At 43.7% G+C, this 19,926-nt stretch overlaps 1 protein-coding gene across 2 annotated transcripts in view; it reads left to right on the top strand.

Moving 5' to 3' along the window:
* The first annotated feature begins 19,459 nt into the window (after positions 1 to 19,459).
* acp2 (acid phosphatase 2, lysosomal) overlaps positions 19,460 to 19,926 on the top strand; it is a 153,649-nt gene continuing 153,182 nt past the window's right edge. For both annotated transcript variants that reach the window (XM_060911499.1, XM_060911500.1), the window contains exon 1: positions 19,460 to 19,659. In XM_060911499.1, coding sequence (XP_060767482.1) covers positions 19,552 to 19,659 — 108 coding nt within the window. In that variant the 5' untranslated portion in view covers positions 19,460 to 19,551. The remainder of the gene's footprint in view (positions 19,660 to 19,926) is intronic.

The raw sequence follows: 19,926 nt of genomic DNA, 5'->3' as shown, positions 1-19,926 counted from the left end.
CATAAAAGTGAAGTCTGTTGATTCGCATATTTTGTTGCCAATAAAAATCACATGGTTATGGAAAATTTCTGATTAGATTTTTAGAATTAGAAGCCTTCATTTGTCACATTACAGCACAGTGAAGGTCTTTGTGTTCAACCCATGTGAAGCAGTGAAAACACACACGTGCACATAGAGAGAGAGAAAGCGCGACCAAGCACAGTGGTGCCTGGTGTTTTTTTGTGTTTTTTTTTTAAATTAGAAGCCTTTATTTGATGACTTTGTGTAACGAAGGTAAATGGGGTACTTGTGTGCCATTAATGCCACAGGTATCCACCTGTGACGTTAATGGCACACAAGTACCCCATTTACCAGTTTCCATGCAAATGCTTGCATCCAGGTAAGCCTGTTTTTAGCAATATCATATGTTTTATAACAACTTATCCATTTTTTTAGTCTTATTTTTAATTTAAATGTGTGGTGGGAACATCAGGGCACTTGCCGTGATCGGCAAACAGTGTTTATTTTTGGGTTTTGTCTGAATTTAAGAAGACAAATATTCAATAAGGCTTCAGCATGTCAAGTTGACTCGTCTGAGATTGGTACATTGTAAGCTGAATTATCTTTATCAAATAAGTAAACATCTAGACGGACTGTGTGAAAAATGTAGGATCCCTTAAACTGTACATCATACATTACTTAGTTGTCGGAATTATGACAGAAGTAAACTTATTGATGAACTTTCAAAGATTGAAAAGACTCTGTCACTGTCCTCCCTTTCAGAATTAAAGAATGTTAATATAATATCTTGCCTTCTTGAGGTCTTAACATCCCTTGACATTTATGCCAGAATATAAACCAAATCAGACCACTGATCTCTACATAAAATATCTAGATAGCTAATTTGCCAATCCACACTGGACAGATGAGTGAAGCCATCTAGCTGCCATATTACCACGCACATTGCATGTATTTGGTTTGTGTGTTAAACCATTGTATCTGATCAAATTTGCCCCAAGAAAAGTATTTCTTGACTTTTTCTCCTCCTTTCATTACCTCTTATTTTCTCAAGTCAAAGTCAAAGTGAATTTTATTGTCAATCAGACCATGTAACAGAATTTCACAGAGGATTGAAATTGCGTTTCCCCAAACTCCAAATGTGCAGTATTAAAAAAATTGACACACAACTAAACATAAAATTGCACACAGACATCAACAGATGAGCAAGTTAACACAACATATAGACAGACAGTGGGCATACAGTTCCCAGAATATTCACAGTGATCCAGAAATGTAGTCAAGTTTGAGGTAATGTAGCCCAGAATTGTAGTTCCAGAAATGCAGTCCAGAAATGTAGTCAAGTTTGAGGTATGTTACTGGGGTGCAATGGTACAAGGGTACAATAATACAAGGTGCAATATGGTAAAGTGCAGAATAGCAGCATGGAGATAAATAAGTATTGTAAACTTGTATGTTCTTGTGCAAAAAAGAATATTGGCATATGGCATATAAAGAGCATTGTATAGACATTGAGTTTACTGTTTTGACAGTTTGCTGGTTTTTTGTGTGTGTGGAGGTTATGTTCTTGGAGTTTTCATGAGTAAGTTGAGCAGTCTGATGGCCTGTGGGAAAAAGCTGTTGCTGAGTCTGGTAGTCCTGCAACGCATGCTGCTGTAGTGCTTGCCAGATGATAGGAGGGTAAACAGTTCATGTGCAGGGTGGGTGGGGTCTTTGATGTTGATGGCTCTTTTGCAGCAGCAGGATGAGTATAGCTCCTGGATGGATGGTTGGGCTGATCTGGTGATCTTGTCTGCTGTCCTCACCACCCTCTGTAGGGCCTTCTGGTCAGCAACAGGGCAGCTGCCATACCAGACTGAGAGACTGCTGGTGAGGATGCTCTCAATGGCACCCCTGTAGAAGGTGGTGAGTGCAGAAGGGGGAGGTCGGCTCTCCTCATCCTGCATAGGAAGTGGAGGCGTTGCTGTGCTTTCTTGACAAGGGAGGTGGTGTTAGTTGTCCATGTCATCTGTGATGTGCACCCCCAGGAACTTGGTGCTTTTCACTGATTCCATAGCCATTGATGGTGAGGGGTGTGAGTGACTGTGGCAGTGGGAGCGTGGTCAAGCGGCGGTCTGTGACAGGAGGGCGGCGTCAGGGAAGGTAAGTGGCAGAATCACGACACCTGATGTTAGTTAACCTGTGTTTGTGTGTCTTCCCCAGTGACTGCGCCCTATATAAGGAGAGAGAGAGCAGAGGAAGAGAGCTCTCTCCCCAACCAGATGACTTATGTGTATGTGTATGCGTGTGGCTGGGAGAGTGTGTTTGCGACTGAAAAGTGCAAATAAAAAGATTTTTTGGAACTCAGTTCTGACCTGCTGTACTTCTGTGCTCCACCCACCCGCTCTGATTTCCACAGTGGTGCTGAAACCCGGGACGGAGCACAGAGGAGAACAGCCCCATGGAGTCCTCCCCCTTTGCAGACCTGATCCACGCCCTCACCACGGCCCAACAGAGCCAGCACCAGACACTGCTCGCCCTCCGAAAGGAGCAAGAACAACGGTTTGAGGCCCTGGTGCTGGCGCAACAGGAAAATCGTCAGGCGTTCCAGCACTTCCTTGCATCGGCGGGGTCCACCATTTCCACCGCTGCGGGCCCACTCCACCTCACCCTAACGAAGATGGGCCTGCATGACGACCCCAAGGCCTTCCTCATGCTATTTGAACAAGCAGCAGAGGCCTCGGGGTGGCCGGTGGAACAGCACGCGGTACGCCTCCTCCCCCTGCTAACGGGCGAGGCGCAGCTGGCCGCTCTACAGCTCCCCGCCGACAGCCAGCTGGTCTACATGGACCTGCGCCAGGCCGTCTTCCAGCGTGTGGGGCGCACCCCCGAACAACATCGTCAGCACTTCCGTGCTCTGCGCCTAGAGGAGGTCGGCTGCCTGTTCGCATTTGGCTAGCAACTCTGGGATGCCTGCTGAGGGCTGACAACTGCGACACCGAGGGAGTCGTCAACCTGGTGGCACTGGAGCAGTTCATCGTGCAACTTCCCAAAGGAACAGCGGAGTGGGTCCAGTGCCATCGCCCGGTATCGCTGGATCAGGCCATCGAGTTGGCGGAGGATCATTTGGCGGCTGTTCCCACGGCAAGATCACAGATCCCCTCTTTGCTTCTCTCCTCTCTCTCTCCCCCTCCCCTTCTGTGTCTCGTCCTCACCCCGTTCCCCCACTGCGGAAGCAGGGGCCAGCTCCCTCACAGTCGGTCCGCCGCATCTGCGGTGCCCTCCCGTTTCCCGCTTCCGTGTCTGTCTCTTCCCCCCCCTCAGGTGAGTGAGCCCCAGAGTACCGGTGCAGAGAGAAAGCCCGGGCCGGTTTGCTGGCGCTGCAGGGAGCCGGGGCACCTCCAGCATCAATGCTCAGCAAAGGAGGTGGGCGCAGTGGTCCGGATCCCCGATGCGCCAGGAGCCGCCCTCGATCGGGCTGGAGCGTATCACATACCAGTGAGTATCCAAGGGGATACGTATCAGGCTTTGGTGAACTCTGGCTGTAATCAGACCTCAATCCACCAAAGCCTGGTGCAAGACAAGGCATTGGGGGGAGCACAATTGGTGAAGGTGTTGTGTGTGCATGGGGATGTTCACAACTACCCTTTAGTGTCGGTCCACATTCTATTTTGAGGGGAGAAATTTAGTGTAAAGGCGGTGGTTAATCCTTGCCTTACCCACTCGATAATTTTGGGGACTGATTGGCCGGGATTTGGGGAGTTAATGAATCATTTAGTAAAGAGTGGGTCCTGCCATAGTTCAGCAGGGGGAGGTCCCGGTGTCGCATTGGCGGGAGCAGCTGTCACAGAGCCGTCTATGTCATCTCCACGTCAGAGTGAGGAGCAGCAGGCTCCTCCTCCCTCTCTCAGGGAATCCCTAGAGGATTTCCCATTAGAGCAGTCGCGAGACAAGACTCTGCGGCATGCGTTTGACCAAGTGAGAGTAATCAATGGTCAAACGCTCCAGCCAAACACCACCCTGTCCTTCCCCTATTTCTCTATTATGAAAGATAGATTATACCGAGTGATGCAGGACACTCAGACTAAAGAGCAGATCACGCAGCTTTTGATTCAAAAGAGCCGCTGGGAATTAGTATTCCAGGCGGCTCACTTTAATCCCATGGCTGGACACTTGGGGCAGGATAAGACACTAGCCCAAATAATGGCCCGGTTCCATTGGCCAGGGATTCGCGGCGATGTCCGTAGGTGGTGTATGGCGTGCTGCGAATGCCAGTTAGTAAATCCAGCAGCCATTCCAAAAGTGCCTTTGCGCCCTCTACCATTAATTGAGACCCCATTCGAAAGAATTGGGATGGATCTCGTCGGGCCATTAGATCGGTCAACACGAGGGTACCACTTTATTTTAGTCCTGGTGGACTGTGCAATGCGATACCCAGAAGCAGTGCCTCTGCGCAATATCTCAGCACGCAGTATTGCAGAAGCGCTCTTCCACATCATCCCCAAAGAGATTCTGACTGATCAAGGCACCTAGTTTATGTCACGCACACTGAGCAAATTGTATGGGTTATTGGGAATCAAGCCGATCCGCACCCGCGTTTATCACCCACAAACGGACGGTTTAGTCAAACAGTTTAATCGCACCCTCAAAAACATGATTAAAAAATTTGTAAGCGAGGATGCACGTAATTGGGATAAATGGCTGGAACCCCTGCTTTTCGCAGTGCGAGAGGTCCCACAAGCCTCCACGGGGTTCTCCCCATTCGAATTATTATATGGGCATAAGCCGTGTGGCATCCTAGATGTGCTGCAGGAAAATTGGGAGGAGGGACCTTCAACCAGCAAAAATACAATTCAATACGTTCTCGACCTGCGCGCAAAACTCCACACCCTCACGCACCTAACCCAGGAGAATTTGCGGCAGGCCCAAGAATGGCAAATCCGCCTGTACGACAGGGGCACACGCTTTAGGGAGTTCGCACCAGGAGATAAAGTGCTCGTGCTGTTGCCCACGTCGAGCTCCAAATTGGTCGCCAAGTGGCAAGGGCCTTTTGAGGTCACACGGCGAGTCGGGGACGTTGACTATGAGGTGAGGTGAACGGACAGGGGCAGGGCATTATAGATTTACCACCTCAATCTGTTAAAACTCTGGAACGAGGAGGTCCCCATGGCATTGGTGTCGCTGGTTCCAGAGAAGGCGGAGCTGGGGCTGGAGGTTCAAAAGGGAACATTGATTACCACTCCGGTCCCCTGTGGAGACCACCTCTCCTCGACCCAACTCACGGAGGTTGCCCAGTTGCAAGCCGAATTTTCAGACGTGTTCTCACCCCTGCCTGGCCGCACCCGCCTCACAGAACACCACATTGAGACGCCCCCGGGGGTGGTAGTGCGCAGCCGCCCTTACAGGCTGCCCGAACACAAAAAAAGGTGGTTCGGGAAGAACTCGAGGCCATGCTCGACATGGGCATTGTCGAGGAGTCCCACAGTGACTGGAGCAGCCCGGTGGTCTTGGTTCCCAAGGCCAACAGGTCGGTCCGGTTCTGTGTGGACTATAGAAAAGTCAATGCGGTGTCTAAATTCGATGCGTACCCAATGCCTCATATTGACGAGTTGCTTGATTGACTAGGCACGGCTCGTTTTTATTCGACACTGGATTTGACAAAGGGGTATTGGCAGATCCCCTTGACTCCATTATCCCAAGAAAAAAGGGCCTTTTCCACACCGTTTGGCTTACACCAGTTTGTCACACTTCCTTTTGGGTTGTTTGGGGTGCCCGCTACATTCCAGCGGCTGATGGATAGGGTCCTCCGCCCCCACGCGACCTATGCAGCCACATACCTCAATGATTTTATTATCTATAGTAATGACTGGCCACGGCACCTGCAACATCTGAGGGCCATCCTTAGGTCGCTGAGGCGAGTGGGTCTCACAGTCAACCTGAAGAAGTGTGCGATTGGGCGGGTAGAAGTATGGTATCTGGGCTTCCACTTGGGCAATGGGCAGGTGTGTCCCCAAATTAACAAGACAGCAGCGATTGCGGCCTGCCCAAGGCCCAAGACCAAAAAGGGGGTGAGACAGTTCCTGGGGCTGGCTGGCTACTATCGTAGATTTATACCTAATCATTCGGACGTCACCAGTCTGCTGACTGATCTCACTAAAAATGGGGCACCAGATCTAGTCCACTGGACGGAGCAATGCCAGCGGGCTTTTTCTGAGGTAAAGGCTGCACTGTGTGGGGGGCTACTGTTACACTCCCCTGACTTTTCTCTCCCCTTTATATTGCAGACAGACGTGTTGGACAGAGGGCTGGGGGCTGTTTTGTCCCAGGAGGTGGAGGGGGAGGATCGCCCAGTGCTGTACATAAGCCGGAAGCTGTCAGTGCATGAGGGGCGCTACAGCACCATAGAGAAGGAGTGCCTGGCTATCAAGTGGGCGGTCCTCGCCCTCCGCTACTACCTGCTGGGACGCCCTTTCACCCTCTGTTCGGACCACGTGCCCCTCCAGTGGCTCCACCGCATGAAGGATGCCAACGCGTGGATCACCCGTTGGTATCTGGCACTCCAACCCTTTAACTTCAAGGTGGTCCACAGGCCGGGGGCGCAGATGGTTGTGGTGGACTTCCTCTCCCGTCAAGGGGGAGGGGGAGTCAGCTGCGGGCCGGACGGCTGCCCGGCCTGAGTCGGGCAGTGAGGGTATGTGGCAGTGGGGGCGTGGTCAAGCGTTGGTCTGTGACAGGAGGGTGGAGTCAGGGAAGGTAAGTGGCAGAATCACTACACCTGATGTTAGTTAACCTGTGCTTGTGTGTCTTCCCCAGTGACCGCGCCCTATATAAGGAGAGAGAGAGCAGAGGAAGAGAGCTCTCTCCCCAACCAGATGACTTATGTGTATGTGTATGCATGTGGCTGGGAGAGTATGTTTGCGACTGAAAAGTGCAAATAAAAAGATTTTTTGGAACTCAGTTCTGGCCTGCTGTACTTCTGTGCTCCACCCGCCTACTCTGATTTCCACAGTGACGTGATTTTTCCTGAAGTCCACAGTTATTTCCTTTGTTTTATTGACATTGAGGTGTAGATTGTTGATGTCACACCAGTTGATGAGTTGGTGTATCTCCTCTCTGTAGGCTGAGTTGTCGTCATTGCTGATGAGGCCCACCACTATTGTGTCATCTGCAAACTTGATGATGTGGTTCGAGTTGTGTCTGGCACAACAGTCATGGGTCATCAGTGTGAACAGTAGAGGACTCAGCACACATCCCTGGGGGACCCCAGTGTTCATGATGGTGGTCTCTGAGGAGTTTTTGCCAATTCTTACTGTCTGTGGTCTGTTGGTGAGAAAGTCCAGTAGCCAGTTGCATAGCGGGGTGCTGATGCCTATAGCAGGTGTTGTGGGATGACTGTGTTGAAGGCGGAGCTGAAGTCAATGAACAGCATCCACACGTAACTGTTTTTGTTTTCCAGATGAGCCAGGCTGATGTGAAGTGCTGTTGCTATGGCGTCATCAGTGGAGCGTTTGGAACGGTATGCAAACTGGAATGGGTCAAATGTGGTGGGTAGGCTGGATGTTATATGGGCCTTGACCAGCCTTTCAAAGCACTTCATCATGATGGGAGTGAGTGCTATGGGCCGGTAGTCGTTCAGCGTTGTGGCTGGGGATTTCTTGGGTAGCGGTATGATGGTGGTGGCTTTGAAGCATGCTGGTAAGATGGCTTGGCTCAGAGAGGTGTTGAAAATATCTGTGAGAACATCTGTAAGTGAGTCAGCACAGTCTCTAAGCACATGCCCAGGTATATTGTCAGGACCAGCAGCTTTCCTGGGGTTCACCTTTTGAATGGTCCTCCACACGTCAGCAGGGTCCAGGTGAAGTGTTACATTGTCCGAGCAGTGAGGGGCTTTTGTTGGTGTAGTGGTGTTGTTTTCTTCAAACGGCTGAAGAAGGTGTTAAGTGAGTTTAGGAAGTCTGTGCTGTCCTCACATGGTGGGGGTATTGGCCTGTAATCAGTTACTGACTGGATGCCTTGCTATAGGCATCTGGGGTCTTTTGTGTCAGTGAAGTGTGATTGGATTTTCTGTCCATAGGCATGCTTGGCTGCTCTCACACCCTGGTTCAAGTTGGCCCTAGCAGTTCTAAGAGCTACTTTGTCCCCGGACTCAGGAGCTCATGTATCTCCCTGGTGAACCAGGGTTTCTCGTTGGCCCTTGTGGTGATGTGTTTGACGACGGTCACATCTTCTATGCATTTGGATATGTATCCCGTCACAGACTCAGTGTATTCCATTATGTTGACATGCTGGTTGGTAGTGGCAGCCTCCCTAAAAACATTCCAGTCTGTGCAGCCAAAACAGTCCTGAAGAGCTGAGGTTGCACCCTCTGGCTATGTTCTGATCTATGTATTTCACAGATGGCTTGTTCCTGGTTAGCAGTGGTCTGTAAGCTGGAATTAGCATAACAGAGAGATGGTCCGAGTTTCCCAGGTGGGGGTGGGGAACAGATCTGAATGCCTGTTTAATGTTTGTGTAGACCTGGTCAAGAGTGTTCTCTCTCCTAGTTGCAAAGTCCACATATTTGTGATAATGTGGGAGTACTGTCTTCAAATTGGCCTGATTGAAATTGCCAGCGATTATATAGACAGAGTCCAGGTTAGAGTCCTGCATTGAGCTCACAGACTGATACAATGTAGGCCAAGTTTACATTAGACCGTATCTGTTTCGTTTTCTTCGCGGATGCACTGTCCGTTTACATTAAACCGCCTGGAAACGCCGGGAAACGGGAATCCGCCAGGGTCCACGTATTCAATCCAGATCGTGTCTGGTCCGGTGCTGTGTAAACATTGAGAATACGCGGATACGCTGTGCTGAGCTCTAGCTGGCATCGTCATTGGACAACGTCACTGTGACATCCACCTTCCTGATTCGCTGGCGTTGGTCATGTGACGCGACTGCTGAAAAACGGCGCGGACTTCCGCCTTGTATCACCTTTCATTAAAGAGTATAAAAGTATGAAAATACTGCAAATACTGATGCAAATACTGATGCAAATACTGCCCATTGTGTAGTTATGATTGTCTTTAGGCTTGCCATCCTTCCACTTGCAAGTGGTAAGTGATATGCGCTGGGATCTCACACACAGCGGCTCAGTCCCAAATCACTGCTTGTGTGCTTCACTCGCGCGCTCTGTGAGCTGCACAGGGCCGGAGTGCGCACCCTCCAGAGGGCACTCGCTGTTCAGGGCGGAGTGATTTGGAGCGCAGGATGCCTGCGGAGCCGAGCGTATCCGTGTATTGGTGTTGCTGTGTGCACACTAATCGTTTTAAAAACGTTAATCTGATGATCCGCTGATACGGTTTAATGTAAACCCCACCGTAGACAGTGCGTCCTTTGTGTTCGCACTGGGAGGAATGTACACAGCTGTAATCTTGATGGCTGAGAATTCTCTTGGCAAGTAGACCGGATGACATTTAACTGTTAGAAATTCTATGTCCTCAGAACAGTGACTTGAGATAACTTTGACGTTAGTACACCAGTTGTTATTGATGAAAATGCACACACCACCTCCCCGAGATTTACCGCTGAGATCATGGCTCCTGTCCGCCCAGAACGTTGTTAGTCCGTCCACCTGAATGGCGTTGTCTGGTACGGTGTGATTAAGCCACGTCTCAGTGAGGATGATAGCGCTGCAATCTCTCACCTTTCTTTGTGTAATTAAATCCAGTCTGAGGTAGTCCATTTTGTTTTCCAGCGAACGAACATTGGATAGCAGGATTGAAGGAAGTGCAGGTTTGTATGGTTTAGCTTTTAGCCTGGCGCTGAAACCCACTCGACTGCCCCACTTGCTGGGTCTAGCACACTGCTTGCGATGCATGCTAGGTCTCTCCTACTGCTTGCGTCGCCTCCAGTGTCGGCCGGTGGCAGGAGGAGAGTCCGCTGCCTTGCAGGCCTCTGGGTCTTGCCGGTGTAGAATGCCTAGCTCGCCGAGTGCTTTGGGTTCCAAAGCCATCATAACTCCGGAAAGATCGTTTGAAAAGGTGGAGTTTCATAGTCCAAGTAGTAAGCTTCTGTTGTAGACTATTCTCGTACAAGACCGTGACGGTACAGACAACACATTTAACATAAAACGCAGATCGCTATCGGGAGCTAGAGTAGCCGCTGCCATACAGGGCGCCGCCATTTTGGCAAGATAATGTGAGCACTGAGGAATAAGTGATTGAATATTATCTATAAGTTATTGAACTAGGATTGATTCATGGTGTGATGTGAATTATGTGACCATTAAATACTGTTACCATTATCTCTACCCACACTCCTTACATATCTTTATAGCACTCCCTTTCATTCTTATTGGTTACCCCCCTTTTCTAGTTCAGTATCTGATGATTTTTTGAATGACTTTTTACAACTATATTTTTTACGGAGATTATTTCAGTTTTTCCTCTGATACACTATCTTTCATATATTTCTTCTTCCTTTCTAATGACAGTTGCTGAAACAAGATTATTTTCTCATGTTATTTGCCATTTTAACTTCATTCTCACAGTCATGTCTTAACAGTATTTAATGGTCACATAATTCACATCACACCATGAATCAATCCTGATATAGTTCAATAACATAGATAATATTCAATCACTTATTCCTCAGTGCTCACATTAATCTCAGATTTCATTTTCTTTCATACACATTGGCTTTTTTTATACTGTTGAATTGTTATATTATTGATCTTATTTTTGTTTGAGATAGTTATAAATAGATAGTCCGATGTTATTTAGGTTTTCTTGAAATTTGTGTCAAATTTTTCATGTTTTGGAAATATTAATTTGCATGGAAATAATTTTTTAATAAATGGCGTATTACAATAATTTATTTTGTTATAATTACGTAGTAAATTGTAATTAATTTAGGACTTGTTTAATTTTATTATTAGATGATTGATTCATTGCACATAATTTGTAAGTGTAGCTATGGTTTGGTATCAATCTGTTTTTAAATAGCTAATTTGTAATACCTACATGTAACTCTCTGTTACATTCATTATTTGTATAATTAGTTTCATTTCATTTTTCATTCTGTGCAATAGATTTTTAGTTTATTGCTGATCTAGAACAGCATATCAGGGTTCACATGCCTCTGTGCAACAGGAAATGACTTTACTTTTGTGGACCCTGACCCACATGCTGTCTCCATCTCTGTGTAAACCAGAATTGTTCTGTCATGTTGTAATGTACACTTTGTTTTTCTCCTGTTATCCATATATTGTCCATTTTCTATTTGGATAAATAAATAAAATTAAATAAAATCTGCAGCAGTCTTCCTGAATGTATTCATGATGATAAAATGTATTGAATACTGCACATTATGATTAAAACACAAACACATTGAAAAGAGATACACTGAAATGGATAAGAGTGTGTATGCATGCTCCATCGATTATGAAAAAGCATTTGACAGAGTCAACCAAGAATGATTAAATGCTTGGAAGACACTGGAGTGGATGATAAAGACCTCAGGCTTATAGTGAACCTCAACTGGATGCAGAGAGCAACAGTTCAACTTGAACAAAGTATGCCTGACACGATAGAAGAGGAGTCTGCCATGGATGCGTGCTTTCACCATGCCTTTTCAATCTTTACACATAATGCGTCTTCAGATCCATCAGAAATGACAAAGGAGTGAACATAGGAGGTATTCAGATCAACAATCTTCCCTATGCAAAAGACACTGTACTCCTAGCTGAAAGTCAGGAAGGTTTACAGGCATTAGACCACGAGAATGAAGCTGGGAAACACTTCAATATGAAGATGAACGCTAAGAAAACAAAAGCTATGGTAATAAGCAAAAGAACTGAAAAACCAAAATATCAACATCACCATAGATGGTACACTGATTGAACAAGTGAGAGAGTTCATCTACCTAGGATACAAGATAACAGATGGCAGATGTGATAAGGTGATCAAGAGAAGAATTGTGATTGCTAAAACATCCTTCTCTAAAATGCAAAAGATAAACATCCCACAAAATATCACTGACCACAAGAAAGTGAATTCTCCAGTGTTACGTTTGGTCAACTGTGAGCTATGGGTCTGAAGCCTGGACAATCACTCCTGTAATGAGCAAATGCCTGGCCGCATTTGAAATGTGGGCATATCAGAGAATGTTACAAATACCCTGGACAGCAAAAATCACCAACAAGGAGGTATTAGAGAGGATTAGCATCAAGGAACACCTCATGAACATTATACAAATTAATAAACTCAAGTATTTGGGGCATATTATACACCACAATACTTTATCACATGCTTTTACAGGGAAAAATTGATGGAGAGGGATAAGGCCAAGAATTTGTGGACATCCAACAACTGTAGGTGGACAGGCCTCAGTTACATCAAAGCAGTGCGAATGGCTCAGGACGACAGAAGCGGCTAGAGAACTATTGCATCCAACCCTCGACCCAAGGATGGAACCTGACAACAACAAAAAATCAACCACTCACTCACACGTGTATAAACAACATGTCTACTTTGTGGGTTTTCTCAACAATTAGATGAATAACATGTCCAGTGTTGTGTAGCTTCTTAGGCAGAGATATGCCCGTACCGATCCGATGCACATGGTAATATGGTGGCCAGATGGCTTCACTCTGATGAGCCAATGAGCTATCCAGATATTTTACAGAGAGATCAGTGAAATAATGCACCTGTTCTGGCAATGTCCCTTTACCATCACATTCTGGACAGAAATAACCCGGTACATTACAGCAAAGCTTGACTGATTTTTCTCTGTGTTGGAAATATGTACTGTTTGGTTTCCATAACAAAAGCAAAAGACAGAAAGGAGTTATAATAAATTTGTTGATCATTTTAGGAAAATACCATATTCATAAAGCCAAGTTTAGTCATTCAAAACCTTCATTTATAGCCTTCAAAAAGGAAACTGAACAGTATATAAAAATAATCTCTGACTCTAAAAACAAGAAAGCTGCTAAAAAAAAACTAAAAAAAAAAACCCACAACAACAAAAACTTCATTTGTGCTCATTATTTAATGTCTTTATTTGAAAACTCCCCCCGGCTCTTGGTTTTTTGTTTATGTATTAATAACTTTGTATTTTGTTATTTTCAATAAAGATTAAAAGAGAGAGAGAGAGAGAGATCAGTGAACCAGACCCGTTATAAGGAAAAACCGGATACTGTAGGTGGCGGTAATGCACCAAATGATGTCTAACCTGCCATTAAACCTGGAAGAACAAGAAGTAGTAGAAGAGAAGTTGCCATGTCACAAGGATGAATGTGTTGAGAGGTACAGAATCAGCAATCGATATCACATTGGTTTCATAATCGCTGGCTGGAAAAAGTAGATGGAAGATACTGAAAGGATGTACTCTAGGAAGTGATCACTACCCAATATTAGTTAATATAGGAATATGATATAAAATGGGAAACAGAAGGAAGATGGAAATTTGAGGAAGCAGATTGGAGTAAATTCAAAGGATTATGTGAGGAGAAATTGAAAGTTGTAAATATAAATCAACCAGTTAATGACTTAAATTCTGAAATCAGTGGAATTATAGGAGCAGCAAAAGAGTCTATCCCCAAAAGAAGTGGTATTAGAAAGGAAAAGTTAGTTCCATGGTGGACACAAGAATGCACTAAGGCAGGGCTTTTCAAAGTGTGGGGCGCACCTCCCCTGGGGGGCACCAGAGTTCTTCGGGGGGGGCGCAACGTGAGGAAACAAACCAGAATAAGTTACTATTGCGGACATTTAGCGAACTTCAGCTAGCCTTTGCCAGAGACAAAATGGATCGATTTTTAGTACCTAAAGCTACAGTGAGTGAGGAGACAGAGTCTGGGCCAAGCAAAAAAACAGACCCTCCAGGATTTTGCGATGTTGCGATTTGCAACTTCAATGCAAATTCAACTAATCCCTGCGAATTCAGGGCTGTGTTGCAATTATATCCAATCACCGCAACCTTCCCGCAAATTTGACCAATCGTTGGCGTCATCTTGAGGTGACGTCGACAAACTACCTTCCGCCTTACTTCCGTGTATACATTCAAGAGAAGCAGCATCGCGCAGTGTCGCCAGATTGGGCGGTTTTAAGTGCATTTTGGCGAGTTTTGAACATATTTTGGACTGGAAAACGTCAGCAGTATCTGGCAACACTGCATGTGCGAGTCAGTGTTTATATAGGCTTAAATTATGTTACTGAAAGTGTGTTATGTTTACAGTGAAGGACTGTGTGCACTTTACATTATTTTTTACTTAATACAAGAAATTAATGGCTGCCAACATTTTTGCCAAAATGGTATTTTATTTTCCATTGTTTAGATAGCTTCAGCATCATACTGTGAGATTCTGTTCAAATTGTTTTTTTTCTTCTATGAAGCCTGAGCCATTTATTTTATTAGTTTATAATTATTGTTTAATTTACTCTTCAGGAGAGACTGCCTGCACACAGTACTAGTATTAATAGTTTTTTTTCTTACATGAAAGCTGAGGCATTTATATTCTATTTTAAGGTAACTTCATGTTGTGCTGTGAGGTTCTATGCACTTTGACTTTTGAACCAACAGGTGCATTTGGATAAGTAAAGCCTATTTTTCTGCATTTTTGTAGTCCTGGTAATCTTTTATATTGGTAAAGTTGTTTATAGGACCATTTCTCAGTGTCTTTGTTTTTTAACCAATAGTTTTTCAGTAATAACTTAATATTTAACATATCACTCAATTTTAATCACAAAAAGAGAAAATCACAACAATTTCTCGCAACTTTCACTTCCTTACGCAATGTAATCGCAACAAAAACCTAAAAAACACCACAACTTTCATCGCAATTTTTTGGAAACCCTCCCCCCGCAACATCAGACATTTTAGTCCGCAACAATCACAAAAAAAGCCCGCGAAATCCTGGGGGGACTGAAAAAAGAAGGAAGTATGACCACGATTATTTAAAGTTTGGATTTTCATGGACTGGATCTGAAGATGCTCCACTGCCACAGTGTGTTGTCTGCCAAGAGGTGCTAGCTAACGATGCTATGAGATGTTTAAAATGTGTAAAACAAGATGTTTTAAAAAGAAAAGCACAGATGTTTAAAATGTGTAAAAAAAATATGTTTTAAAAAGCACAGATGTTTAAAATGTGTAAAAGAAAAAAAATGTGTACAACAACCATTTTTTTAAAAATACGAATGGAACATTAAGTATAGCAACAACAAAAATTGTAAGGGGGGGGGGGCGCTGTTGTTTATTTGCTCTCTGAGGGGGGGCTGACTCTCCCACACTTTGAAAACCCCTGCACTAAGGCAATTTAAAGTCGAAATAAGGCTTTCAAAGTTTTTTTGGGGAAGAAAAACACACACTCAGTTTTCAAAATTTGACTACAAGAGAAAGCAAGCAGCCGTGAGAAGTATAATAAAGCGGACTAAAAGAGAGTATTGGAGGAAATACTGTGAATCTCTAGGTAGAAATACACCATTTGATAGAGTATGGGATATGATTAAAAGAATGTCAGGGAATAGGAAAGAGTATGGGTATCCAATAATGAAAGATGGTAGAGATATAGACAATAAGAACAAAGCAGAATTATTAGCAAGAACCTTTGTTAAAGTACATAGTACAGGTAATTTGAGAGATGTGGAAAAAAAGAGGGAGGGAAGGGACAATAGCTAAAAACAAACGCACTTCAGGATGAAAAAGAATATGGAAATACAATTAATATGATGTTTTCAGTGACAGAATTGAATAAAGCACTGAAGATATCCAGAAAGACAACTCTAGGGAAAGACCAAATAATCTGCTTAATGTAAAAAAAATCTTAGTGATAGAAATAAGGAAATACTACTAAAAAAAATATATATATATATATATATATATATATATATATATATATATATACACACAAGATATGGGAAGAAGGAACATTGCTCAAATCAGTGGAAGGAATCCATAATTGTTCCTATTTGTAAACCGGGTAAAAGATCCAAGCTTGGCATCGAGTTATAGACCAATAGCCCCAACATCTCATATAGGAAAAATTATGGAAAAAATTTAAAGAAAGGTTAGTTTATTATTTAGAAATCAAAAGGTGTAATAAAATGTTATCAAAGTGGATTTAGGAAAGGAAGAAGCACTACAGATCCTGCTCTGTATCTAGGACATGAAATTTTGAAAGCTCAGGTTAATAAAGACAGTGTAGTGGCTGTATTGTTTGATATTGAAAATGATATGTGGAAAGAGGGGTTAATAATTAGGTTACATCAATTGAGGATAAGAGGAAGAATGCATAGATGGGTTAAAAGTTTAACTGATAGGATGATCTCAGTAAGAAAAGAGTATAGTGGGAATTATTTAGTAGAAAATGGAACCCCCGCAGGTCCAATATTGTTTTCAATTATCTCATCTCATCTCATTATCTCTAGCTGCTTTATCCTGTTCTACAGGGTCGCAGGCAAGCTGGAGCCTATCCCAGCTGACTATGGGCGAAAGGCGGGGTACACCCTGGACAAGCCGCCAGGTCATCACAGGGCCGACACCTAGACACAGACAACCATTCACACTCACATTCACACCTACGGTCAATTTAGAGTCACCAGTTAACCTAGCCTGCATGTCTTTGGACTGTGGGGGAAACCGGAGCACCAAGAGGAAACCCATGCGGACACGGGGAGAACATGCAAACTCCACACCAAAAAGGCCCTCGCCAGCCATGGGGCTCGAACCCGGACCTTCTTGCTGTGAGGCGACAGCGCTAACCACTACACCACCATGCCGCCTATTTTCAATTATGATAAATGAAATATTTAGTAATGTAGATAGGCCTATTGGGGTCTCACTGTTTACTGATGGGGTAATGTGGAAAAGGAGACAAAATATAGAGTTTATAGTGAAGAAACTACAACAAGCAATAGAGAAAGTAGAGGCATGGGTACAAGTATGGGGATTTACATTTGCAGTTGTAAAGACAAAGGTACTTTTTTTTACTACTAAAAAGAAAGTAGGGAATCAAATAAGTCTTAAACTATATGGAGAAAACCTAGAAAGAGTAGACTGTTTCAAATATTTAGGGATTTGGTTTGACAAGCAGCTCACTTGGAGAAAACATATTGAAAGAATAGTCAGAAAATGTAAAAAGACAGTGAATATAATTAGATGTTTGAATGGTAGAGAGTGAGGAGCAAATAGATTGGCCTTGAAAGCTATCTGTAGAGGTCTAATCAGGTCAGTTCTTGATTGTGGATGTATAATATATGAATTGGCATCAAATACATTACTTAAAAAATTGGACACAATCCAGAGTCAAGTTTTAAGACTGCTGTGGGGCCATAAAGACTACTCCGATACCAGCTCTACAGGTAGAAATGGGTGAAATGCCGTTGGAAAAGCAAAGAACTCCAATAGCACTAACGTATTTAGCAAATTTAAAGGGTCATAACGAAAGTCATCCGGCTCAGAGTGTATTAAAACCATGCCAGGAGAAGGAAAAAGAACATACGAAGAGTTTTGATTAGACAATAGAGGATAAGATCAAGGAGTTTGGAATAGCTGACAAAATGGTAAGTTCCACTGTGCCACTCTGTGTTGTCCCACCATGGATTCTAGAAGAAACAAAGGTCAATTTAAATCTACTAAAGAAGGAGAAAGGGGATAAGCAAAAATTAAGCTGGTAAATACATCAAAGAAAGTTATCCAGAATATATTAATATTTACAGATGCATCTAAAACGTTGGACAATAGAGTAGGAATAGTGTTTATCATTCCAGAAGTTAATATGTCATGTTAAATAAAAGGGTTAGTGATAATTTAGCAGTATATACAGGGGAACTGTTAGCTATTCTTCTTGCTTTAAGCTGGGTAGAGGAAGTAAAACCAAAAGTTTTGATAGGTTCTGATTCCAGTACGGCACTAAAAAGTATTAAATACATGCAGTCAAATACAAGACAAGACATAGTACTAGACATCTCATCTCATCTCATTATCTCTAGCCGCTTTATCCTTCTACAGGGTCGCAGGCAAGCTGGAGCCTATCCCAGCTGACTACGGGCGAAAGGCGGGGTACACCCTGGACAAGTCGCCAGGTCATCACAGGGCTGACACATAGACACAAACAACCATTCACACTCACATTCACACCTACGGTCAATTTAGAGTCACCAGTTAACCTAACCTGCATGTCTTTGGACTGTGGGGGAAACCGGAGCACCCGGAGGAAACCCACGCGGACACGGGGAGAACATGCAAACTCCACACAGAAAGGCCCTCGCCGGCCCCGGGGCTCGAACCCAGGACCTTCTTGCTGTGAGGCGACAGCGCTAACCACTACACCACCGTGCCGCCCAGTACTAGACATAACTAACAATATTCAGAATTAAAAGAGCAGGGGTGGAAGTAAAATTCATGTGGATTCCTGCACATATTGGTATGGATGGAAATGAGTAACAAGAAAAATAGAAATAAATATGGATGTAAAATATAGTAAGGCTGAAGTTAAAAGTATAATCAAGACAGAAATGAGAAAGAAATAGCAGGAAGAGTGGGATAGAGGAAATGGGGTCGATATTACAGCATTCAAAAGAAAGTAGGAGAAATAAGAGGAAGCAATATAAATAAAAAGGAGGAAGACATTATATCAAGGATGAGGTTTGGTCACACTGGTCTGAACAGTACATTAAACATAATGGATAAGCATGTTAATGGAAGATGAACATTGTGGACTTCAGGAAATGGTGGAGCATATGATGTTGGATTGTCCAGATATCAACAAGAGAGACAGACGCTTAAAAAGATGCTTCAAAGGTATGACACAGGAATTAGGAAATTTAGCACAATAGTGTAGTAACCATTCTGGTTCACACTCCAGTCCAGAAGGTGGCGGTAATGCACCTAAAAGCTGTTTGCCAACCGCCATAAAATATAAAAGAAGTTGCCATGTCCACAGTTTCCTATGGTATTGTCACCATGTAATCAAAATTTATTTATCTTTTTCTTGTTACTCATTTCCCTCCATACCAATATGTGCAGGAATCCAAATGAATTTTACTTCCACCCCTGCTCTTTTAATTCTGAATATTGTTTGTCATGTCTAGTCTTGTATTTGACTGCATGTATTTAATACTTTTTAGTGCCCTACTGGAATCAGAACCTATCAAAACTTTTGATTTTACTTCCACTACCCAGCTTAAAGCAAGAAGAATAGCTAACAGTTCCCCTGTATATACTGCTAAGTTATCACTAACCCATTTATTTAACATGACATATTAACTTATGGAATGATAAACACTATTCCTACTCTATTGTCCAACGTTTTAGATGCATCTGTAAATGTTCTTGCCGGGGTTTGACTTTCTAGTCCGCGGATTCGAGTAGCGTCAGAGCATCACGCTGCAGCTGTGGAGTTCTGTACGGGTTGGGGTGGTGGTGCCATATTTGGTGATTATTTGATTACTAATAATTTGTTCATATGTTTTTACGCAACCTGGCAACCTTGAAGCAGAGCTGACGTCGGACTCGGGGCAGTCGCTAAGCAATACTTATCCCTGGTTGTATATCTTTCTTTACGTCTTCTGTATACTTTCAAGAGGTTGCCTATATTGCATGCAAGCTGCGCCTGTGAATAAAAACATGGGATCGTGTGTTATCATTTTGTCGTTGTTTGTCTTCGGATATTCGGTTGGAGAATGTAAACTTAGATTTGTCACAATGGTGAGTATGATATTGCTTCTGTGTTATAGAGTTATAACTATACTTATCACTCAATGTTATATAACGCTTCATGAGGAAAATAAATGATTAACGTATCTTAATGTCGCTACCAAACCAGCGATAAAACGGCACAAATTTCCCATTTTAATATTTGGAAATAGGAACCATCTCCAAGGAAACAAAATCATAATCGAGCAACTATGGTGGGGTTTTATTGCATTTTTCTTAACGCAATCTTTCCCCTTGGTTTACGTTAAAGTAAGGAGA

This window comes from Neoarius graeffei, chromosome 27 (assembly GCF_027579695.1).
Source record: "Neoarius graeffei isolate fNeoGra1 chromosome 27, fNeoGra1.pri, whole genome shotgun sequence".
Taxonomy (NCBI): Eukaryota; Metazoa; Chordata; class Actinopteri; order Siluriformes; family Ariidae; genus Neoarius; species Neoarius graeffei.
The sequence above is the reverse complement of the archived record's forward strand: the minus strand, read 5'-3'. Positions and strand labels throughout refer to the sequence as shown.